At 45.7% G+C, this 25,637-nt stretch overlaps 1 protein-coding gene and 1 long non-coding RNA gene across 2 annotated transcripts in view; one reads left to right on the forward strand and one right to left on the reverse strand.

The window, feature by feature from the left end:
* Positions 1–1,483: 1,483 nt before the first annotated feature.
* Positions 1,484–5,773, reverse strand: LOC129385392 (uncharacterized). The gene is made up of 3 exons (XR_011895525.1): positions 5,681–5,773; positions 3,264–3,640; positions 1,484–1,928 (listed from the first exon to the last, which is right to left on the reverse strand). It is a non-coding gene; the product is annotated as an uncharacterized lncRNA (long non-coding RNA).
* Positions 5,774–9,674: 3,901 nt separating this feature from the next.
* LOC126533928 (endoribonuclease Dicer-like) overlaps positions 9,675–25,637 on the forward strand; it is a 65,620-nt gene continuing 49,657 nt past the window's right edge. The window contains exons 1-6 of the mRNA XM_050181150.3: positions 9,675–9,961; positions 11,138–11,300; positions 12,915–13,045; positions 15,432–15,733; positions 22,301–22,511; positions 23,375–23,718. Of these exons, the coding sequence (XP_050037107.2) occupies positions 9,866–9,961; positions 11,138–11,300; positions 12,915–13,045; positions 15,432–15,733; positions 22,301–22,511; positions 23,375–23,718 (1,247 nt within the window). The 5' untranslated portion in view covers positions 9,675–9,865. The remainder of the gene's footprint in view (positions 9,962–11,137; positions 11,301–12,914; positions 13,046–15,431; positions 15,734–22,300; positions 22,512–23,374; positions 23,719–25,637) is intronic.

Genomic DNA, 25,637 nt, shown 5'->3' on the forward strand with positions numbered 1-25,637 from the left:
TTGTCCGATTTCAGAGGCCATGTTGTAACCATAAGGTTCTCTACAATTACTAGAGGGAACTGTGGCGCTTGTGTCTATGGGAGCTGCAAGCAAGGCGATTCAGCCAGCATATGTGGATGATGGACAATCAATCAATCAATCAATCAATCAATCAATCAATCAATCAATCAATCAATCAATCAATCAATCAATCAATCAATCAATCAATCGTTAGTTAATTAATTAATTAATTAATCAGACAATCAATTAATCAATTTTATTTTCATCCTGAATGAGTATTCTGCAGTACATCCATTTATCTGAACTTCGTCCTTCTGATTTTAAACTGCTTCGCGACTTTGCATAGTGATAATTTTCGATGGGTGTTGCATTTTAAGTGCAGCGATCCGTAATGATAAATATGCATGTGCTCGGAGACTTACATTCCACTGCTGTACGTATTTATATGGTGATTTCTTGCAAAATCTTTATGGCGAAGCGTGATAAATAACGGCGCAAGAATGTCTGAATCCACGAGTAACGTACAATTCCACGCACTGCCCACCGCTCCCGTGGCAGCCCAACAACCGCGGCACCAGAGTATCATCTAGTTAATGTCTGAATCCACGAGTAACGTACAATTCCACGCACTGCCCACCGCTCCCGTGGCAGCCCAACAACCGCGGCACCAGAGTATCATCTAGTTAAGTTCTGTAGGAAACTATGCTTTCAACAACAAGAAACTCTGACACCGTGTGTCTGAGAGAAACATTCAACTCAGTTATAACTCCCTTGACTTCCCCATTAGATAACAGTATTGTGAAACATATTCTCGAAGTTGTGAAATCTCTATCAGACAGGCTTCTCGCACGTAAAAGTAAGATACACAGCAAGTAAGTACGTATACGATGGTTGGGTAGCAGTTACTAACACTTTGATTTGGCATTGTTGATTTCGAAGTGCCGGACGTGATGTCATCGTAGTGTCACGACGATGAACAAAGGCTATAAGTATGATGACGGTGCTCATAAAAAATAACATAATTAGGAACGCGGCGAGTGATTACTCTGACTGTGCTTGCGCGTGAAAGCAGCAGGGACTGCAGGAGCGGTGTGAGCCAGTGTTATCATGACGTCTGATGCGACCCGCTCCTGGATACCGAAATCGAAACTATAGCTCGCAAAAACAAGTATTATAGTAATAACGCGCAACGTCGAGCTGGTTGGTTCGACGCGCCTTTTGAAGGTAAAAAACAGCGCGAAATCGTTGTCAAGGTAGTATATGCAGTCGGTGTATTAGCAGATCGAGTGACACGCATTACTTTACTTTTATCGGTGTTTAGTTCGATGCACCAATTTTACGCCGATGGGACACATCATCAAGATCGGATTGTAGTATACTGTATTGTCATTGGGACTAGTTATTTCTCGAAATATTATGCACTCGTCCACGAACAAGTGGATATGATAAGAAATACAGCAAGCCAAGTCGTTTAGATAGATTAGAGAGTGGAGCAGGCCAAGTACAGACCCTTGTACATGTAGTAAACCTGAGAAAACAGGACTCGGACGAAAGTCAGTATTGTTAGCTGAGACAAACTCGGAATGATTGAGTAAAAAGCATTGAAGCCATGCAAGCAGTTTAAATTGGAATCCAAGTTTAGTAACTGCAACTTATGCATTAGTAGTTTATGACACAATTTATCGAAAGCTTCCTCTTAAGTAAATTAACGTACAAGTCTGCTTCTCCGTAGAGGCTGAGGCAACTCCAGCTTGTCGTAGAGCGGTCGCTGTGTCCGGTGCTAAAAGAGTGGCGTCGGGTTCGTTGCCTAAGGCTACCGCCGGAGGCGCGACGTTCGCTTTCCTCTTCCGGAGAATTCTCCTGGGGCGATGACCCTGCCGCGTCTCGGAGTGCCCGTGCTTGTCGCTGTGTCTGGTCACTGCCGTATCCTGCATACACAAAGCTATACAGTTACGAAATCCGTTGCAAAGAACAAATAAGACGAATAAGAGGATCCGGGGAACTCGATCTTAGAGCGCAGCTCTTCGGCACCCATTCCTGCGGCGAGCGTCCGCGTCGTCCCTCGGCGTGCTCCTAACCGAGCGAACGAGCACAGCAAAATGATGAAAGAGCGAACGCGGAGCGCGGATGAAAGACGGCGATAGCGAAGAGAGCGCGAGGAGTAAAGCGGAGGAGGAGGGTGCAGCGGAACCACGAGGCGGAACGCGGAGCAAGAGGGTGTGGCGAAAGCGTGAGAAGTAGGGTGCCTCGATGTCCTCCTCGCCCGCCGCGGGCGAGGGGGACATCGAGGCACCCTAGTGAGAAGAAAAGCGTAGCGCCACGCACGACGGGCTTTGCGGCGACGATGGCTGCCGGATGGCGCCTGAGTAGCGCGCGTCGTCAGTATGGAAACAAAGCTTTGCATGAGCGGAGGTCCGTTTGCGGCGGCTGCTGTGAATCGTGCCCACGCGTCACGGTTGGCGGGGCAGTCGCGCCACACTTCGCTCCATTTACAACGTGCCGCACGAGGCAGATTGTCAGCGCCAGCCAGTATATCGCGAAATGAAAACACGTATAGACGTGCGCTCAAATTTCGCATTAGGGAGTATCGTAATCGTCGGTTAATTTTTTTGTTAGTTAAACTCGTACTAAGAAACAGATAGTGTAGTCGGAGCATGCATGCAAAAAAATTACGTCTAATTGAAATGTATGAATTATCAGGCAAAGCGAAACGAAAGTGTTCGAGAGGACACTTGTCGCAGATAGGGAACGAACCCACATAACGCGTGCGGTGCTTTGCCATTTCAGCTACCACGACAGCCATCCTTTCCCGGGCATTTGTGGACGTGTATACAACTTTATAACCCTGGGAGCGATAGCCAGCGCTGCTCACGACCAAGGCGGTGGACGGGCAAAGCCGTTTTCTTTTAACCGCGGGCGTCAAGTAATACGCGTGAGCTTAGGACATGGTGTTAGAATAGGTTCTAACACCATGGCTTAGGAGCAGGCAACTGGCCCCACAAGCTCTCGCACGCCACCTCATGGCATCAAGAATGCGGAATTCGATGCCTTCGCTGTGCAACGAGCGAGAAGCATGGATCTGAGGGGCTCGCTTTCTATTTTAGTCGCAACCAATATACGAAGTGACAGACAGTGAAGCCGGAGAAAGCATATGAAAAGTTAAGTCTAATACTTGGTTGAAGTGCTGAAATAATAAAGTAAACGGAAATGAAAGCAGACGAAAAGAAACACGTGCGTGTGACGGTGACGTCACTATAACTTACCTGGTCTCTTTCGCCGTGCCCGCGCTGTTGTCCTGCGGTTGGGCTCGGTGAAGTGGACGGTGTGGCCAGTGCAGGTGACTCCGGGCGATCCTCCGACCGCTTCTCGACGGTGACAGTGACGCGACCGGAGCGTTCACCGGGCGGCGTGTCAGCCAGGTACTGGAGCAAGGCGTCGGTGTCGGCGGCAGACCTAGGGGAGGTGCCGCCGGACTCGACTGGCCTCGGTCCACCGTGGTCAAGGCCCGGACTGGTCCCGCGGTGCTCCAGGCGCTGCGAGTGATCGGGCTTGTCGCTCGATGCCAGCATGGAGCCGTGGGTCAACGCGCCGTCTCGTGTGTAGCCAGACACAGAAGTTCTTGGACCACGCACTGTGATAACTAAGCAATAAAAAAAGAAGCGCCATTGCACAGTTACTTCAAGGTATTTGACTTGTGTAAACTCTGTGCTTCGTTCTCCGAGCGGTGTCGTAAACATTGTCAGAACGCATACCGATCGGCGTGTTGTTAATACATACTGAATAGAAGAGAGAGATGGGGAGGTTGCATAGAGTGAGCTAGGAGGCGCTATATATGCTTCTCCACAGGAAACCCGGCACAGCGCCTATATAAGGGGGATGAGTAGGGGATACAGAATAGAACAGTGCAGAAAGAAAGGCGAAGATGTACGAGAAAAGGCAGCGAAGACGAAACTTCGTTTCTCACTTCCTCGATTAAAGCTGCCGATTTTCAACAATTTCTGTTATAAAAAAAGTGAGGCACTAATCAATATTATTTCCAACAGCAAGTAGAGCTTAGTTTTTTCTTTAAATGTAGTGAATCACCCTCCGACGGGGTTCCGAGCCACAGCTCTGGAAATTCCTCACGGGACCAATAATAAACGCTTATTCTTGCTCTTTAAATGCAGTAAATTTTTCAAATCGGCTCGGCGGTTTTGTCTAAGACTATTCCCGAGTTTTACGAGGGATAGAAGAGCAGCCCGAGCTAAAGCTTCCTCTCACCCAAAGCAGAGCTCTTATTGCAACGAACCATTGAGTTCCACTTATGGAGTAAGGTTGTCGGTACAGCTGCAGGGAAACTTGGGCTGCTCGGCTAATGTTCGTATATTTGACTAAACAGCTCCAAATCAGAGAAGGATTAAGGGAGGTACATGCTCACGTAATCAAATACACACCAGAAAGATGCAGTATTTGTTCAATTTCCCATTTTTCGAAAGGTCATGAACCACAGGAGCCTTTCTGGTGCCTTGATGGTTATAATCACAGGGTATACCGAGCTGTCGCAACAAATGCACGATCCGATAAATCTACCGGTACACATAAGCCTATAAGCTGCAGTACACCTCGTTTATGCAATGCTCTCTATTGCTTATATATAGTTGGGGCCATTCGAAGTGAGCTACTGAGGTCATATTTTCTGCTGGTACAAGTCATGAGCGAACATCGAGCGCGGGTCATTGTCCCGTGATCCTATCGCCCAGACTGGTGCACATCATAAGAAAGTATGTATAACTTACTCAGGCCACGAGAATGAATTATTAAATATTGACGCTTTAATAATGCATAATTAAGTGGGCAGAATATGCCTCTCCTGCATTCTTAAAAAAAATATAGGAAAGAAAAATGGCGTACAGTGCGAAGGACAAGGACTGCGAGAGACGACATACAGCGTAGTGTATGTCGCCTCTCGCAGTCCTTGTCCTTCGCGCTGTACGTCATTTTTTGTCATTAATTACCAACTAGCCCAAGCAACCACCCTAGTTCAAAATTATGGGGTTCTACGTGCCAAAAGCACTTTCTGATTATGAGGCACGCCGTAGTGGAGGACTACGGAAATTTAGACCACCTGCGTTTCTTTAACGTGCACCTAAATCTAAGTACACGGTTGTTTTCGCATTTCGCTCTCCTGAATTCTTGTCACTGACAACAGAACGTCCATTTAGCTACCCTAACCTTGGCGAGCAAAAAAAAAAAAAAAAGAAGCATAAACGGATGACAAATAGAGATGATAACACCCCACTCGCACGGGGCGCTTTCGATCGCGATCGGGACCGATCGGGATTGAATTTCTCGATAGCGATTGGTTCTCTTCCGCCACTTGCGTAAAAGGAGCCATTCACGATCAAGAATGTCGATAGTGATCGAAAGTGACCCGTGTGACTGGTGTTCAAGTGGAGGTAAAAGCGTGCATAGCCGAGAACACCGTCGAGACTGTCCGATCGAGACCGAGCAGACGACACCGATGCGCATGTATACGTGCAGGCGGCATATGGTGCCCTTCCAAGATCGCGCGTCATGATTTGCTCACACCAGCTGCGGCTATATAGTTTGCCCTACTTCCACTCAACTATACCAACTCAACTAATCAACTCTAAAGAGCAACTCGCGTATGAAGTCCACAAGAATAAGCTAGCATTCTTACCTTTAGGTTTTATGGCTGCTGAGATATACAGGACGAAGGTCCGTGTCGAATCCTCCTGTTCTTCTTCTACGGTCACGCGGCTTGATCGCGTGCTGCTGCTAATAATGATGAGCTTACGTATAACATGACACGTATCCACAACGAGGAAAGGGCCAAGAATCGAGTGTGTTGCAGAAAAGCAAGGTAATGTCATCAGCAATTTCGATGATACTGTAAAGGCGACAGAGGACTTCTAATACTGCCCTGTACACAGTATACAATACTTCCACTTCCTTAAATGGAAGTGGAAGTAATAGTGGGCTGGTTGGTACAGTGTATTTTAAGGCGAAAAAAGTCAGCGCAAACAGACACGACAACCGCAAACCACAGTCGTTGTCTATTCTTTGTGGCTGTCCTGAGTGCTTGAGCTGATTATTTCGCCTTAATATAGGATATAGACAGTGGCATCATAGGCACCCGTGGCAGCTGCTAGCTCGGCGTGGCTTGTCTGACGATCTCCTTCCACGTGCCAGCAGGCGAAATGAAGTAGAATTTTATAGTCTAATCCAATGGTATTTCCTATCCAGATCGTATTCGACTTCAGAATTCACTACCCAAGCAACCACGGACGGATATCCGTGGAACGTCCGCCACAAATCCGAATGTCCATCCATCTAAATATCCCTCAGGGACGTCCATAGCTAGGACGTACAAGAAATGTCCATATATATACCGTTCGGGTGTCCGGGGCACATCCTCTTTTGAACGTCCCCTATCTGTACATAAATGGGCATGCCTAGGACATAACTTGGGGCATTGATCAATGTCCTAAGTGAAAAATATAGTTGTAAATTCTAAAGGTTCGTAATTAATTTTACTTTTTGATGTTTTTAATTCTATTGAACACATAATCTGAGTTAATTTTGCGCGGCAAAACGAGTAGCTGACGCATCCTTGCAACTTAAGACGACCGTTAAAGCGTAACAGTTCTCAAAGGCTAGTTTTTTTATTTGTTATTATTTTTTCTTGCTGCATGAACGATTGCAGAAGCAAAAAATCTCAGTGCCCTTAGACTTTGTGAAGGATGACCAGTGAAGCTGTGTATGTGGGCCGAACTGCACCTCCGCCGCGGGTCGGCCCGGCATTGCACTATCTTCGGGATCGGTCCACGTATGGGGAGTGCACTACAGGCAAATATTAAGTCAAGCTAAAGCTATACATTAGTGTTCGAGAATCTCTAAGGCGTCATTATTATCGCGAACAGAGCCTTAATACTCGAGAAATCGAGGTAAATGCAGGACATGATTAGAGACTCGTACGGGACCTTCAAGCACTTGACCGATGACGAAGGCACTCCTCAGTTAAACTGTGGCACTAGTACTCAACCACTCGTTGCAAAAAAAAACATCCTTGTATTGCATTATAAGACGAAATAAAATGCTACTCGTCCATTTCTATTTCACTAGTACGAAAAAGAACTCATTAAAGTTACCCTTGACGCGGGCGGTCGAAAGGTTTCGTTTTCGCTCGTCTCTGCACCGGCCACGCTTTCGCGTTTTGGTAGTTTCGCCTGGTTTCGCTGTCACGTAGTGCTGCGCTGGTTTTGCTGGCTCGCGAAACTCGCACAGACTGCAAATAGCGGAGAATTCAACTTCCAGGTGATGTCGCGGGAATCCCGAACGGTCTGCGCCACTTGGCCAAAAAGCAGCTGCAGCTACACTCTATGAAAAGTTTACAGCCTTTGAGTCTTACCTTGCCACACAACAATAAACGTCATCTGTCTTGTCCGCATTTCCTCTCTTTAACGCTGCGAGCCCGGTACTTCCCACACTCTTAAGCAAAATTACACCCTTTTGCCACACAACGATAATCGACATCTGCATTGTCCGCATTTCCTTTCTTTAACGCTGCGAGCCCCGTACTTTCCAGTAACTAACGGCATGCGCGTTATCAGCATGACATAGCATTCCCGACAGGAAAGTAGCGGGCGCGGCGTTTTCGAGAAAGGAAACGCATCAAGGCAGATGACGATTATCGTTGTGTGGCAGAAGGGTCACTCCAAAGGGTGTAAACTTTTCTTAGAGTGTACACTCTGGGAAAAGTTTACACCCTTTGAGCTCACGGTGCGCGTCTTTAAGGCCGTAAACCCCATAGAGTTTCCTACAAGAATATGGTAAACCCCACCTCCCTTTCGCCACCTGCCCACTGCTGTAGAAACTCGAGAGATGTGGCGACGCGCTTGCGACGCTCGCTTGGACACCTCTCCTATTCTACCACCATGCACTCTACTCTATATACAGATCGGTAAAACAAGCCCCATAGAGTTTCTGTAGTGAGAAACTCTATTAGCGTCCTCGATCACCCGCACCGGTGCGCACCGGGGCGCCTTGGTGCGCACTTTCATCCTCGATCAATCGCACCGGTGCGCACCGACCATCCTCGATCACCGGAAGCGCACCGTGCTGGAGCGGTTTTCTGTTGCCCCGTCTCGCACCGAGAAAATCGGCGGTGCGCCGGGGTGCAATCCCAGCAAGCAATGCGGGACGCGCGCGCGCACTGCCGACTGCAGAGCGCGGACGCTCTGGCCCGATAACTGCTGCGGTTGCAACGGAGTTCACGGAGTTAGCTAATGGAGATGTCGGCAATGAGAAAGGAAGCGCTGCTAGTTGCCGCAATCGATGAGCTTTTTGCAAGTTCGTTTGACAGCGAAGACGACATGCTGATCGACCTCGTCCAAAAACAATGTGGTGAAGAGCGGCCGAAAGTGGACAGGTTCGTTGAACGGGTCGTCAGGAACGGGTCGTCAGGATTAATGATAAAATGTATTGGTGTTTGCTTGCAACCAGGTATGTCGGAGCACGCAGTTTGTCAAGGTTCGAGCGCTTGCCGCAGTTGCTCAGCACCTGCAAACAACAAAATGTGCGCGCGCGCGTTTTCGCGCACGTCTTGCGCGCCAGGGGCAAAGTAGCGCTGCATGCAAGCACCCTGCAATGGGTGCAGTTTTGTCCTCGATGTTGACCCTCCGCAGTGCGCCACCACGGCGGTGCAAGGCGCACCATTCTGGTTTCGGGGCAACCCCGGAGCAAGGTGATCGAGGACGCTATATGACATGCCCTGCCTCTTTTGTCCGTCTTAATTGTTTCCGGTGCATGAAGTCAGTAAAAGCATAGCCTTCGAAATCTGTTTTAGCATGTGTTTTAGTGATCCAGAGAGCCGCTGAAGCAGCATGTATTTGGACATGGTGTCCAACCAAAGCCAACTGTCTATAAAGCGTTTATGGTAGAGTGGGCTGCTCATTCATGTGAAGGCAATGGTGGCACCACCCACATTCCGATAAAGAACGGCCCACAATCACTTCCTCCGCATTCGACCAGCACAATATGCTCAAAAGCATAGCCTTTAAGATTCGCACATAATATTCCAAAGACCCCACCTCATAAGTCGTCCCCTGTAATTAAAATGCGATCCTTAAAGGTTGTTTGTCGAATGCGGTGGGAGTGATTTTGGAAGCCAGAAATATGCCATAGATGTCAGGTATTACTGGTTTTGAACACCATCTGTTTCGCTTGGAGGACAAGTGACAACATCGCAGGTGGCCAAAAGCATGGCCTTTAAGATGATAGCGTAATAACAGGCGGTTTCAATCATAGAGTTTCCTACAATATACAATAATTGTTGCATAAAACTCTATGGTTTCAGTCCTAGAATGTTGCCGTGTCGGAGGTCATGCAAAATTTTATGCATATCTGGAATTTTGTCGCAACGTTATCAAGTTGGGTAGCGGTTAATGATCAAGTAAATTCCTAAGCGATTTTGCACCAATGTAGCACGTTACGTTTACGCTTCTTGTGAGGCGAGGGGCGGCGGGAGGTGACAGCTATATCATGAGACCACCTGCATTATATGCCGCGACAAACACTGTGCTTCACACCTGCTTCACACCTACGAGAGAGCAACTCTACGCACCTCCTTCCTCCATGATGCACCTAAATAAATCACGTGACCCGGTGAATTCGAAACCATCATAATTCTGAGACGTCTGGGTTAGGTAGCTGAAAGGCTGGGTTAGCAATGTCATTTGAGCGCCTGTGTTGATCGGAAAATGCTGTAACTTCATCCATCTCGTATCAGAGGCCTCCAGAATAGGCTCACTAAGCTAAGGATTCTTGAAAGTGTGTCATAACCGGAGCGGCGTCCAAGTTCGAGATGACCACTGCTTGTGCCAGCTCCTCAGAAGCGGCCCCATCAGTTGAAGATGAGGAAAATGTTCCGAAGGATGAATTTATCCCAAGAGAGTACCAGGTGAGTCCTTATTTTCTCCTACGTTTTGACTAGGGCGCAGCACATGGCTGGAAATTTCCTTCATTGCTTTGCTAATTAATAAATCGGTCAGTTCCCGTGATTTTGAAAGGTTGTTCGAAAGCGTTCGAAAGCTGTAGTATCGGTGGTGCATTTTTCATGCTGCGTTATGTCATTGGTGCTTCAAAGGTTGTATCGAAGGTTTTGTGATCGCAGCGCTAGGAAGTCGGCATAGTTGTCACTTACGACTGTCATCGGTGGGCGCCTTGTGGTGCGTTCGCGCGATGGACATGAACGTTCGAAGCAACTCGACTTTTTGCCATTTCCGACAAGTTTTTCGCCAGAATCAGCTGAGGTTAAATAGCTCTAACCTAATGAACCTGAACCATCGCCGTGCGGTCGTGCACTAAGGCGTGTTTGTTTCTTTTTTTTTTTTCCTCTCTCACGGGCCAAGCTTTGGAATGCATAAACGTTTATTAAGTTAACGTACGCACAGTATATTCTGTGGACCAGACCGCAAAATATGCCTTAGCATTAGTCTGTTTACCACACCACACCTAACCTTCATTTCATCTATACAAAACAGTTTTATTTACCTACTTGGATGTACATCGCAGATGAGTTCTGCCCGATTTTTTTTTTTTTCGCTAAGATTGTACAGCAGTTTTTGATCGATCAGAACAAGTGATCAGAACATGACTTGCCCAACCGAAATTCGGCATTTTAAACCAAGCGTCGTAGTGGGTTACTGCCGATTGGAGTTCACCAAAAGAGTAACACTTTTGTCCCACTTTCATTATTGAACTTAAAAAACATTTGAAAAGCGTTTGAAATCAAACTTAGTTACAGTTACAGTGTCTGTGACTTGAAAGGTATATATAAGGTGAATTTTTTAATAAAATGGCAGTATTTAAAGAAACAGTTAAAAAATTAGCAAGTTGATGCACTTTCAACCAAAGAACTACAATCGCAAGCTGGGTGCTCTTGCACAATGCTAACTACCACGAAACACGAACTGCACAGAAGGTAATTACTAGAGCTGTGGTGTGGTCTACAGAACAAAGCGGAAGTTTATTTTCTGGTCATGTCGACAGAATAGTCGCTGCGTAATGTGCCTAGTGTGCGATCTACCTATGCCCTCAAGTAACTCGTCGTGTGTCGGTTTAACTTTATTTGCAGGTCGAACTCTTTGAAGCCGCCGTGAAGGAGAACACCATAGTCTGCCTGGGAACTGGGACTGGCAAAACATTCATAGCTGTTATGCTTATCAAGGAGTACGAGGCAGCCATTCGGATCCCGTTTGAAGAAGGAGGGAAGCGCACTTTCTTTCTGGTGCCGACAGGTCAGTCTTGCATCAGCTGCGCACATAGGTTTTCGTAACAGCTTGTAATGTTGGGCTATGTGACCCATGTGGTTTTACATGCATGGAAAAATAAAGAGAGTCAAACAACTCTTCAGTAAATGTCCTTGCTGCAAAATGACTCGCTTAGTGAAAGGAGAAACATGGCCTGACCAGTAGTGCACACTGTGACTGCTGCATGAGAAGGATTTTAAAGATTTTCGTCTGTTTGATGAAATACCTAACCTGTCCATGACCGCATTTCGATGCACACGACATGGTGGCTGTCAGTGTCTGTGGCATTCTTCACTGAGCAATAGGTCGCATGTTTCACTCCTGGCCACATCGGTCACATTCCTATGGGGTTGGAACACATGAATGCTTCTGTTCCAAGCTTTGTACGACAACAAAAACCTCAGTTGATGGACATTAGAGGCCTCCCTTATGACATCTCTCGGAGCCCCTGCGGTGCTTCGAGGCGTTAAGCCCTGTCAGTAGCTCTCATGTTATGGTTAATGAAAAGCATACTTGAAAGTATTGACACATCCCCTTCCCGAACATATTGTACTGGCAGTGACATAGTCTACAATTACGCACTGCTTCCAGACATGCACTGACAGTTCAGAATTGAGCAGAATACAGTGTGCTGGTAATTGGCAGCAGGCATTTAAAGAGGGCAAGGAATAGCCCATAAAACAAGGCGCACATTGAAAATAGATATTCATGAGTGCTGTATTAAAGCGAAACTTGTATTGGCACTTTTGCCCACTTTGTGGTGGTAACTGTATGGCAGAGTAAACTGATGACAGTGCAAGCAAAAGTAATGACTTGATGGAGTGATCTTGACACCAGCAGTGTACAACGTGTGTTTTTGTAAGGGCTTTAATGTGATTTGTAACTTGGGCCAATCCTGGGGATGTATTCTAGAACGATCGCTTTGGAGTTGATCAGTTTCAGTGCTTGCTGATTGGCTGGTTGAGCGAAACCTCTCGAATCCTCCAACATGCCATTCACTACATCACGTGAATGTCATTGTCCGAGAATACCACCCCTGGAGGTAGTGGAATGTCACCAATCCGCCTCAATGCACTGGCTAACAGAGCTAACCAATAAGCTTCGCCAGCAGCACATTCAAGTGTACATTTTTTTTTGCTCATCGCAAATAACCAATTAGCCTGAATTTCTGCTTTAGTGAAGGTTTAGAATGTCACATTTGTGTGAGGTTAGTGATAATCTGAATGTTTGCGTCATGCATGTTATTATGTTTGTTGCTTACAAGCGTGCGATCAGAGCGTAAGCATTGCTGCCAACACTTTACACCAAGTGGTGATGGCCTGCTAGGAAATGGTAGCATTAATTATCTGCAACACTTTGTTGCACCTTGGCAAGTGTTCGTACGTGCCAAGGAAACAGGAACGCAGTCAAGGATGAGATTTAGTCGATCTGATGAGGTCCAGAAATTTGCAAGCATTTTATGTACTCTGTCGATGCAGGACCCATGATTTGAGACCACTGGGGGAGAGGCTGTCATACTGCAATGGGCTTAAAACATGAGATGTTTATGATGATGACAGCTTGCATTGGCTGGAAACTCATCTTGACTGTGCTGTTGTCCAGTACCTCTTGTCGTGCAGCAGCAGAAGGCCATCAAGTGTCAGACAGACCTGCGTGTTGGCGGTTACGTTGGCGACATGAATGTTGACAACTGGAACAAGCAGCGCTGGGAAAAGGAGTTCATCGAGTCTCAGGTCGGTGGCAAAATGTGCAGGGCTTGTGACTTCAGTCTAATTGTTGTTTAATTACAGTGTGGCGCTATAGAATGAAAACAAATGAGACAAGCACTGACTCACACTTGCAAAAGTCCATCATCATAAAGAATGCAACATGAAAAATTGTGCTCGTCATTGCGTAGTGTGCGAGGAACATCGCATGAATTCCTCAGATGGGAAAACACAAGAATGGGAACCGAGGGGCCCGTTTTTTGTTAGTCACAATCATATGATGCCAATAGACAATGAAACCAAGGAAAGCATAGGGTAAATTACTTGTTTTCATAATTTAAATGTGGTGCAATGATGTCTGTTGAGTTCCCACCAGTCACGAGTTGTTCTTTCATCTGCTTTCATTTCCCTTTACTTTATCATTTCAATTTTATTTTATTTGGCTTCATGTAATTTGGTGCCAAGGGGCACTGACAAAAAGCCATTTCAGACATGACATTTCAATGAAGAAAAAAAAAAGTACCTTTCCTTGTGCTTTGCTTGGTGTCAGTCTCTGTTGGCTTCATAGGACTGTGGTATTTGGGAAAATTAAGTTCAGTAAAGTAGCACAATGTCCCATATACAAGGTGTGAAACAGTCGCATGCCAAATGAGAACAAGCCAGAAAAGAAAAAAGCAAACAGACCCTTGAAGGTGCTTGCTACAACTCGCAGACAGCATGCTGAGGCAATGAAGGCAGAGCTGCAGTGGTGAAGCTTTTGCACATGTGTTACTGCACCAAGTAGTCTGGCAAAGTCTGGCATTCTGGTTGAATTTCTTCGAGCAGACAATGAGTCGGCATTCATTGCTACTTGCAGTGGTTTTGCATTTGGCAAGAACGCGGAAGAGGAAAGCAAGAACATAAAATTTGTATTCAGCACTGAGTGGTGTGTGTTATTTCTTATTTTAATAAAGGTTGCTGTGGCAAGATGCTTTCATTATCTGCACCTCCAGCTTAAGCAAATGTGGATGAGACTAGGATTATTATCTGGAAAACTGTCAGGGTGATGTGCTGGCATTGTAGGAAATGGTAAAGGTAATTTTATCATTAAAATGAGCTCTTTCTTTCTTTTTTCAAAATGTTCAGATGTGGGAAATATAAATAATGTGTCAGGCTTTTGGCTTCTTCCAAGCATCAACATTCCTTACTGATGGCATCAACAGTGGAAACATTGGTGAAGACAAGCAGGTTGAAGGAATCTTCAGTGACGCTTTTGAGAATGTGCAGCACTTTGAGGCTTTGGACATGTTTTTGTCTGCTTTGTGGCAAATAGGCAAGATGTCCTGAATGTAAGCAGCACAAGGTTCAGGGGATGTCTGAGCACGCATGATGGTTCCTTCTTCGCAGCGAGCCGTCGACCAGACGGGTCGCCAAATAGGTCACAGAGTTCCTGCTTGATGCTGTTTCAGCTTGTATCTTGGTTTCATGATTGCAACTTCTTGGCTTCATGAATGAGATTCGTGAGACGACATCCTTTAATAGTGAGGCCATTCTGTGATCAGTTAGAAAAGTTTTTCAGGACCTCTTTAAATGGCGTGAGCTTGAAGAAAAACTTCTTGATGGTCACTTTCAATGTTTGTACGAGGACGAGAACATTCATTCATTAGCGCACTTATCACTTGGACCCATTACTGGCCTCTGGCTATAGGTCCAAGCAATTCTTGGATTAAATTTACTCATTGCGTCAAGTAAAATAGAATTGAATCATCAGCATGTTGTGTACACTGCAGTACAGAGGCCTGTCCCGGTTATCTCTACTTAGTGTTGGTTTTTGTTTGTAATCGAATAAGACTGCAAAATGAGCCAGAATAAAGGAGCACTGAGACATATTTTTAATGTTTTAAAAACTTTGTTTCACGCTTTTCGTGCGGGAAGGATTGCATTTAGCAAGAACGAAGGTTTGGAAACTATCTTAATTTAAAAGTAATGTCTCAAAATGCAGGAATTGGTGGCATTGACATCGTGAAGTGATGACACAGGTTAAAATGTGCAGACATCATGTAACATAACTTGAGGTAAAGCGCGAGAGACCACGTGGGACAACAGAAGGGAGCAACGACACGTCCTATGTGCTCTCTTGCACTTTACCTCAAGTTATTCAGTACCGCCTAGCCCATCAGTCTGTTCTTTTGAACATCATGTAGCAATAAGGCTATGTATGATGAAAAGGTAAACCAAACTGCTGTGTGCCTTTCTTCTGGCTACGTTTACATTGTGCAAGAACGAATGACAATTGTCATTCGTTCTTGCACTTTGCTTCGCACGAGAGCAAGTGACAAGTTTCCTGTTGTGACGGTGTCGTGTCAAGCGATCTCGTGTCGGTGCTCCTTGAAGACATGTCCGACAGCTGCGACCCTGTCCCACTCCCTCTCAGGTGCTGGTGATGACCCCCGACGTGTTCAAGGTGATCATCCACCACGGCTTTCTGAAGATGTCGCGGGTGAACCTGCTGATCCTGGACGAGTGCCACCGTGCGGTGAAGCAGCACACGTATCGGGAGGTGATGCGATGCATGGACGTGCTCAAGCCCGAGGAAAAGCCGCGCGTGCTGGGCCTCACCGCCTCGGTCATCAACAGCAAGGCCACCGAGCGGCAGGTGGAGCGCAAGGTGCATGACCTCGAGATGGCCCTGCACTCTCGCGTCCTCACCGTCTCCAACCAGCAGAGCATGGCCCGGTGCGCGTTTTCCCTCTACTGAACCACTTGTAGGCATGAGATCGGCAGTTGCAGTTCGATGTTGGAATGTGTTGGAAGCACACTACAGAGAAAAATGATTTTAACTGGGTTGATAAATTGCGCTTCCACAATACCAACATATCTGCTCTTTCCTTGAGAAGATGCTCGGTAAGCCGGAAAGGCGCAAGAACGAAAAGCGGGTGGGGTGGTAATGTCGCCTTGAAATTCCCGCGCCATCGTCATGGATTTTGGCGCCGTCTGCTTGGGCCTAGTTACATTTTTATCGGAAAAAGAATGGACTACGCTGTATTCCAAAAGGGCCAAAGACGGAACTTGAAAAGTTGCGAGAACTTTTACTGGACAACGACAGCCAAAATGCAATCAAATTATTTGCAATCCAAAGCATCGCACTAATGTACCATCCCTGAGGTGTAGGCGCGAAACTCAAAAGTGAAACTTTGACTGTCATTTTCCCTTCTAGTAATCAACCTGTCACTGTGAAATCAACGATTGTAGAATTCTTCATCAATCTAAATGGATTAAGTGTTTCTCTTTAGTGTCCCTTAACCCTTTCTAGTCAAATGATTCCTGTAGGACTTGTACAGTTCTGCAGAAAATGTCTAACATTGAGAAAAATGAACAACAACAGTAGTCTCAGAAATGTGTGTCGGCAATTGTAACTATGTAATTTCTTTACATTGGGGCACAGATAAATATAGTAGAACTTTGTTCATACGTTTGGAAAAGAAAAACAGAGAAAACCTACCAACTTGGAAAACGTGTGATTCAAAGTCACTTAAACATCTGCAGACTCAACTGTGCATAGTTGACATCCACATAATGAGAAGTGGTGCGCAAATCATTGCAGCATGAGATGCCGACGCGCGCCAAGCTGGTGGGGCCTAAGTGGTCCGACGTGCGTTGTCGTTCTCGCGGCTTCTGCAAGCTTATATTTGCACTCCTCGAATCAGGCTTGGGTCAGCATCTTCTTTGAGTGGGGCATTTGAGTGGGTAGTTCTGGCATGACCACTCGGCGAGAATTGTTGCGGCACGAGACGCTGGTGTGCAATGCGCTGGTAGGGCCGGAGTGGTCTGAGACGTGCTTTGTTGTTTTCCTATTTGGTGGCATTTTAAGATAGCGGGGAAAAGCCCAAACGAAATCAAGCTGGTGGGCGACAACGGAATTCGATGCCGCTAGAGTGAAATATGACGCTCACTTCACGCTGCCGGCAGTAGGGAACAGCGGTGCGTGTGGGTTATCGCTATAACACGTGCTAAGTCAGCACGTGTGAACAAACACGTATTTTCTGTTTGCTATCGGCCTCCTGATGGAAATGCTCCGAATTTCTTTAACTTTTATGAGAAATTCCTGGATTTCATTTCTAACAATGGTTACTATGTGATTTCGGGCGGTGATTTTAATATTGATATGCTGGCAAATACTAATCTGCAAAAAGCAATGGAAACTCTCATTATCTCAAATGGGTGTGAGAATACAATTACATTACCCACAAGAGTAACAAAAGACTGTGAAACATTACTTGACCTTTTCATAACAAACATTGACAAAACGAACATCACGACGGCAGTTGTATCATCCGATCTTAGTGATCACCTCCCGATAATTCTCATGGTACAGAAACACAATATGGAAGCCCGTAAAATCCGACAGCGCGTTGTTTGTCAACCCATTACGAAGGCTGGTCTAGACAGTTTTAGAAACGAATTACTGCAGTCTGACTTTGAATGGCTTCTAGAAATAGAAAATGCTGATGACGCATACAACAGGTTTATTAATAAAATAGCGGAGATTTATAAGAAACATTTCCCGCTAAAAACGTTTACCCTGGGTAGAAATATTCGTAAGCCCTGGATTACACCCGCACTGCGGAGCAAAATTAACTACAAAAACTCGCTTTACCATAGTTTTGTTAAAACAAAAGATCCGAATCTTCTCAAGAAATATAAAACATATCGAAATAAGCTAAACAAGGAGATTAGAACGAGCAGATCTCGTTACCTTTACTATGAATTCGAGAGTTGTCTATACAAAAGTGATCAACTGTGGAAAAAACTTAATACCTTTATAAGGCCTAGAAAATCGACACCAGGTATCTGGAAATTGTCATTGGATGGCAGAGAAGTAAGTGGCAATGCGCTTGCCAATTCTTTTAATGATCACTTCCTTGAGTATTCTGATTGTGGAGTACTCAATGAGTTCATCGACTTCATGCCTGCTCACAACCAACATTGCGCTTTTCTCAGTCCAGTAACCGGATCCGAGGTGATGTCAGTTTTTTCCTCTCTTAAAAATAGTCCAAGCTGTGACGCAGAATTTATGCAAATTCGTCCAATTAAATATGTTCTTGACATTCTGTGTCCCTATATAACTTACATTTTTAACATCTGCTTGTCGAGCGCCTTATTTCCGAAAAGAATGCAAATTGCAAAAGTGACTGTACTGTTCAAAAAGGGTGATGCGAATGACATGGGTAATTATCGACCAATTTCTGTACTACCCATATTCTCTAAGGGATTGGAGAAGGTTATTCATATTCGAATGTCCAGCTTCCTTGATAAACACAATTTAATCTCACCTGCACAGTTTGGATTCAGCAAAAACAAATCTACGGAAATGGCGTTACTTGAACAGAAAGAATTTATTTTATCACATTTCGAAAAACAAATGTTAGTACTGGGTATTTATGTGGATTTCTCTAAAGCCTTCGACTGCATTCATCACTGTACACTACTTAAAAAACTTGAAATATATGGAATCCGTGGACATTTCCTGCAACTAATTCAGTCATACCTTAGTCACCGGCAACAGTTTGTAAAAATTGAATCATATCAATCTGACTTGAAATCTATTATTAGAGGTGTTCCCCAAGGGAGCATTCTGGGTCCACTGCTCTTTAATATTTACATAAACGACCTTACAAATATCTGTACAAAATCAAAATATATTTTATATGCGGATGACGCCAGTATTTTTATAACAGCTCCCGATTGTTATCAACTGGTAAGTGCAGCAAACTCCCTCCTTATACACCTGAAAAAATGGTCAATAGCAAATCAGCTGAAAATCAATGTTAATAAAACAAAAGCTGTTATATTTAGGCCGAAATCGAAACAATTCAACGCTCCAGCAAACTTAACGTATGGGGGCGAACCACTACAAATAACTGATCAGATTAAAATCCTTGGCGTAACATTTTCCGATAATATGCTTTGGGATAACCACATTGACACTGTTTTGACCAAGTTAACTCGTGTAGTTGGCGCCTTATCTCGCCTAAGGGCATGCCTGCCATACAAGGTCAAACTACTTCTCTACAATTCGCTTTTTTACTCTAATCTAAATTACTGTTTATTGGTTTGGGGCACAACTACTCAAACTAACTTACAGAAACTTTTTGTCCTCCAGAAAAAAATGGTCAGACTGCTTTATGACTTACCATATAACAGCCATACACACAGTTTTTTTCAAAAAACAAACATTATACCAGTCAAAAATCTTTATGACTATAAGCTAACACTAGCCTTCAAACGCGAAGTATTTGATAATAGAACGTTTCTACGCGACTTATCATCACTAAAAGAGAACATTTCCATACACATTACCCGGCACAAGGAAAAATGGAATGTTATAACCCCTCGGGCTAACTACTCTACAGAAAAACTGTCCTTCACCCTGCCCACTCTCCTGAATAATTACAACAAAACTACCACTGATATTTTAAAAGTAACTAATGCTGCAATACGACAACACTATGTATAAGGTAGTTAATCTTTCTCATTGAATAATTTTTGTGTTCATTTCCAGCGTCCATTTCGGTGCCTATGTATGTTTTTCGATGATCTTTTCTGTAACCCTTTTACTGCCGCCTTGTAGAGGGGGCTGCGGGCTCCTGTCAAGCTGCCGTTCGTTCGTGCAGCTTTTACCTGCAGCCTCCTCCATCTTGCTTGATGGGAAATAAACATTATTATTATTATTAAAAAAAAAAAAGCATGCAGTACATTTCCAACGGCACCATGCCACACGTGCTGTCAAACAGATAAGGGAAAATGCTCATTGTAATATGGATTGGTGCCAGTAGCTGTGAATGCGACGTGTGACAACCTACGAGGATATTTGCTGGTACCAGAAGAGAAAACTAAGTGTATGCCAGCTTTTTCATGGGACAAAAGTGGGCGAGTGCTGCTGGGAAGCTGCCATGGTGGGTCGCCTACTGCTTTGTATCGCGGGTGCCTAATGTCTTTACTTTTTTGTGTGGGATCTAGCAGCCGGAGAACGTATCGTGCATTCGCATTTTGGCTGTGTACTGAACACTGGTGCTGAAAGGTTGCGTTTTCCCGGAACTAAGTGGTAAAGAAGAAGCATAACTGCATTAGATCATTTTCTGTGTTTCCGGTCGCGAATGTTGGCACCGGGAAATCGTACGAAATGGGATCATGTCAATGAGGTTCTTCACTATTCATGTTCGTTATTTCTATGTAGAACTATTTAGGAACACTACCTCAGTTTATGATCAGTAACAGTTGGAGAATGCAAGAGACCTCCTACAAAAAGTGTGCTGGGTGTGCTCTCCTCGAGTCCAGGGTTTAGTTATAGTCTCCTTACAGGTCACACAGACATGAGGAGGAGGCGACCCAGTGGTTCAGCAGCAGTGAACATGTGGTGGTCACACGTCAACAGCCAGCATCAGCAAGCTTGGGAATGAAGAAGGCAGTTCACTGCTAAGATATGCTCACACCAGGGAGTTTTAGGTTTTGCATACCCGAAGTTGGGAAGGTGAAGACCGTCAGGTGTATGAAAACTTAAGCAGGACACAGGGCTTTGGGTACACAAAGATGCTTGGGTGTGTGGAAAGAGATTAACAATACAGTGCATCTCCTCAGAATCCCCAGAATCTCCCAGAATCTCCTCAGACAGTGTTGAAGGTGTACTGCAGGAAGTGGAACTAACCATGTTGTAGATGGTTGAGAAGAACCAGGAGAACCAAGGGGCAAAATATTTTTGTTGGTAGCAGCCGTATAAAGCCAATGGATGATGAGGTCAGAGAAAGCGTAGGAGAAATTAACTGCTCTTTTCAGTTCAAATGTAGGAATGAGGAAAATTGAATTGAAAGTGGAAGGACTTACCATCAGGGAGAGCTGAATCCAAGCCTTCCACATGACATATGAGTGTTCTACCATTATGGCTACACGTATTCCCTTTGAGGGGCACTTGCCCCACCATTCATCACCCATCACTGACTGCAGGCCTCGCAATACATGAATTTGTGCCCGTTTACATGCCTCACTATCTTTATTGTTCCTGGAGGATTTGTGAATACAATAGAACCTTGTTCATACGTTCTGGAAAAAAACGCAAGAAAAAGAACTTGCTAACCAGGAAAACGCACTATCCGATGTAACTAACAAAATTTGACAGAGTCGACTACATATTGTTGACATCTATGTAATGCGAAGAGTTGCGCGGATCCTTGAGGTGGCACAAGACGCCGATGCGTGTCAAGCTGATGGTGCTTTGGCAGCCCGAGACGACGCGGTTTGTTGTTTTCCTTTTGTGTGGTGTTTTAAAAGGGGACGGGAAACCAAATACAATATCGAGCTGGTGGGCAACATCGGATGCCGCCGAAGCGAAACGTGATGCCCACAGCGCATCGCCTGCAGCAGGGAACGCTGGCACATTTGGATTATTGACTACTAAAAGCGTGCAGTATGCTAGCAATGGCACTACGCACCACGCACTGTAAAACAGATAGGTGAAGATGCTTATCGCAGTAGGTTTGACGGCGATAGCTGTGAATGCGGTGTGCGATGACCGGGGTGGAGATTTGCTGGTACCAGAATAAGAAACTGTGTGCGCGGTCGTTTCCATGTGAGACGGGCGGCTATATACTGTTCTCGATCGTGGGTGCGTGCCTCGCGCCTTTTCTTGTTCACTTGGGATCTAGTGGCCAGAAAACGTATAGGTTCGCAGTCTTCAGCAGAGAACGACAGCGGGTTTCGGTTATCGCCTATTAAAAGCGTGCGCTACGCTTCCAGCGGCAGGATGCGCTGTCAAACAAACAGGCAAATATGCCTATCGCAATAGGATTGGCAGTGATAGCTGTGGATGCCGCGTGCGACGACCCCGGAGAAGATTTACTGGTACCGAAGTGAGAAACTGAGTGCACACTGGTGTTTTTACGTGAGAATGGCGGGCGAGTAATGTGATGAAGCTGCTGCAGTGGGCAGCTATATGCTGTTCTCGTCTGCGCGCGTCTCGCGCATTGTCTTGTTTACATGAAATCTACCGGCCAGGAAACGTATCATATGATCACATTTTGGTGACGTACTGAACGTTGGTGCCAAAAAACTGTGTTTTCGAGGAATGCGTGAATCAGTCAAAAATGAGCGTAACTCTGTTGGGTCATTTTTTGCATTCTCGATCGCAAACGTTGGTGCCGGCAAAGCGTGCATAATGAGAACATATCAACGAAGTTCTGCTGTATTGTAAATAACAGCACACTCACTTTAGCTTTTTTTTTTTTTTTTAATATATATACTGGCTCACAGGTACGGGACCAAACCGATTGAAGTGCTAGTTGAGCATCACATGACGGGCAGCCCGTCAATCTGTGGCATTCAAGTTCCGGCATTGCCCAACTTTCGGCCGACGACTTCACAGGGCCAAGAGTTGGACCGCCGGCTTCGTAGCCTGATCAAGGTGCTGCATGACATGGGGGTCTGGTGTGGACACCTGGCCATTGAGGTCATTATGGAGGAGGTCAGTGACCCCTGTTTCCATGGCTTCTCTTTCACTGTCTCCAGTGAGGGTGTTTGCACTCTGATCGTAATCGTATTTAATTTTATGTTGTAGGGACGCTGAAGAACCAAACAATGTCAAATGTGGGTTCGGAATCGAACTGGCAAAATTGTGGTCTGAAAGACAAGGGACACTTAAGTCGCCAAGATAGGGGCAAGTGTAGTTGTCAGTCCTTGAACCTAATCCTATGGGCCAAGTTCGTCGGCTATTTATATATGTCTCACAGTAAATTTCAGATTAATTGCTCTTCATGATGCGTGTGCCATGCTGTCAGACGTGCCTCTTTTGCTATAAAATTAATGTTGTTCAAGAAATTTCAGATGCTGTAGATACTGTAGATGCATATTGCAATAGGCAATAACTTGGTAACAGTGATAATCCAGTGAAAAATGGTCAGCGGCACAAAATAAAACAACACACTCATGTCACTACAACACATTTTATCCTGCACCATCTGTATTAGGGTATCGGTAGTTTAGAGAATTGGTGAAGGTGACATACGTTGTTGCATACTGAAAAGACACAAACGTAGACGAGGCAAACAACAGAATGTGGGTACCAAGGGACGGGAGATGCAGTCGAGGATGACAGATAACGAGGCGGAGTAATGATAAATGAAGTTTGAAAGCACAGCATGGGAATCGGCACACACAAGACGGAAGTAATTTGAGGTCACTGGGAGAAGCCTTCATTTGGCAGTGGACACAAACGTGCTCCAATCATTGGCTCTAGCAAATTGTTTCGTGCTGTTTATTTGTCATGAACACAGACAGTGTAGTTTGCCACATAAAAAAAAAGAAAAATAACTTGGCACGGCATCGCAGGCCCGTCGCATGCTGGATGGTCTCGACGATGATTGCGTTCTCCGCGAGATAGAGGTGTGCCTGGAGTGGCTGGACGAGGTTCGGAAGAGGTGCAGGCATCACATCGTGGAGTCGAACGCTGCTGCTCAAAGCGTCGCCGAGAACCCCCTTCTGGCACTGGCCACGCCCAAGTTGAAGCGTCTCCTGGAGATCCTGTGGGCCTCCCGCCCGCGGGAACCGCAGCATGCCGGCAGCGGTGATGCCGCAGAGCCAATGTCGCTGTGTGGCATCATCTTCGTCAAGGAGCGCATCGTGGCACGCATCCTCCGCGACTGGCTGCGCGAGCTGGCGAACAAGGTTCCCAGGTACGAGGAGGTTGAATGACTGTCCCATAAAGTTGTTTGCCGTACCCGCGGACAACTTCCTGTGGCAATGAAGGAGAAAGCTATGGGGGCACAGCTTCTGCTCTTCTGTTAATACGCCGAGTTGTTCTGGCAGCATTTGGCAGTGTTCTTGGTTTTTTTGTAACAGGTGCCGAATCGGTGCAACTTCCATGGGTGACGGTTTCACATTTGCCCAAATGCAGTAAAGGAAAGCAGAAGAATAAGTCAAGTTTAGCATTCGGTGGTGTATTTTGTTTGTCTTGTTTTGCTGTTGTAAATAAAATATTTCAGTTTTCTCTTCTGAGCTTAAGACTAATGCGGATAAGACTGTGGGACTTTCTACAAGAGCATTCTTGCTTGTGCATGCTTTGCCTCTGTAGCTTTCGCTTCGTATCCCCAGAAAGTTGTCTGCATGTATAGAACAAACAAGTAATGAGGGAAGATAACCGATGGTCATTAACCCTTTCGCTGTCGGACGTTTCTGGCCGTGACGCACCCCCAGTGTCGGCTTGGTTTCAGGGAACGAGCATAACAGGGAATGAACATAGCAATTTATTTTTGATTATGATTGGTATACAAATAACATAGTCAATGCAATATGCACATTTCAGTGTTCTGCAGCTGTTGTTAATAAACATCATCATCATCATCAGCCTGACTATAAAATCCGTTCAACATCCGAATCTGACGATGCGGAACCCTCTTCCTCTCATGCGACTTTGTCCGAGTCCAAATCCGAGCTCGGCTCGTATTCTGAATCGGAATTCAGCCACCGCTCCCATGAGCAGACGAAGGTCCCGCGCGCCGAGCCATCCGAAAGTAACCGCGCGCAGGGAGGATGCGCTTTCAGTCGCCCGCGCAACGGAGAGAAATGGCACGTTGCGTGATCAAGAAGACAGAGAGAGAAGGAAAAAGGCTAAACAAAGTTCGAAGGGCTTTACGTTTACTGCTGCAAGTCGGAAGCGAGGGTGCGGCGAGAGAGCGAAAGCAGCAATCGAGTCACCCTTTTTGGAGAAGCAACGGCACGTGCGCCTGAACTTGACGCGCTGTAGCAGGCACACCAACAGAAGAAAAATAAAAACCTTCAAACCAGCGGAGATTACAGAACAACCCTTGAACCCATAACCACACGCGCGCAACGCATGATCCAGCGAACGCGGAGCCACCACGCCACTCAGCAAGGAGAAAGTGGGGAGTGGCAGTCGCACCGTACTCTTCAATACATGGACTAACACAGGTCGGAGCGAATATACGAACTTGTAGAAAGAGTCAACAGATGGCATGGCCAATCCAGGAGCGCCTGCTTTGCGCTCAGGCGCGAAATTTTGAACACACGATAGAGAATGTACCGGTACGTCAGTGACACCGTGGGGGGGAAGCGCGATGACGTACCGGTACGTCGGTGACAGCGAAAGGGTTAAGGGTTACGCACTGGATTCCAAGGGAAGGGAAGGGTAGCAGGGGGCGGCAGAAAGTTAGGTGGGTGGATGAGATGAAGAAGTTTGCAGGGACAACATGGCCACAATTAGTACATGACCGGGGTAGTTGGAGAAGTATGGGAGGCCTTTGCTCTGCAGTGGGCATAACCAGGCTGATGATGATGATGATGATGATGATGATGATGATGATGATGATGATGATGATGATGATGCTGATGATGGAACAAAATCGTGAGCTTGTTTCTGTGAGAACTAGTGCAAGGATGGCACTTCAGCCCTCATGAGAATGGCAGGCAGTGTACATGGATTTGCTTAACTTCATCATTCTGGCTTCAAGCTGCTTTATGACTCTGCAAACTGATTATATTCAACAAAACATTATGTCATTATAAGTGCAACAATTCTCAATGATAATGCACGTGCACGGAGTCTTATTGCCTTCGTGTGTTTAGAAAGATAGCA

This window comes from Dermacentor andersoni, chromosome 7 (genome assembly GCF_023375885.2).
Source record: "Dermacentor andersoni chromosome 7, qqDerAnde1_hic_scaffold, whole genome shotgun sequence".
Taxonomy (NCBI): domain Eukaryota; kingdom Metazoa; phylum Arthropoda; class Arachnida; order Ixodida; family Ixodidae; genus Dermacentor; species Dermacentor andersoni.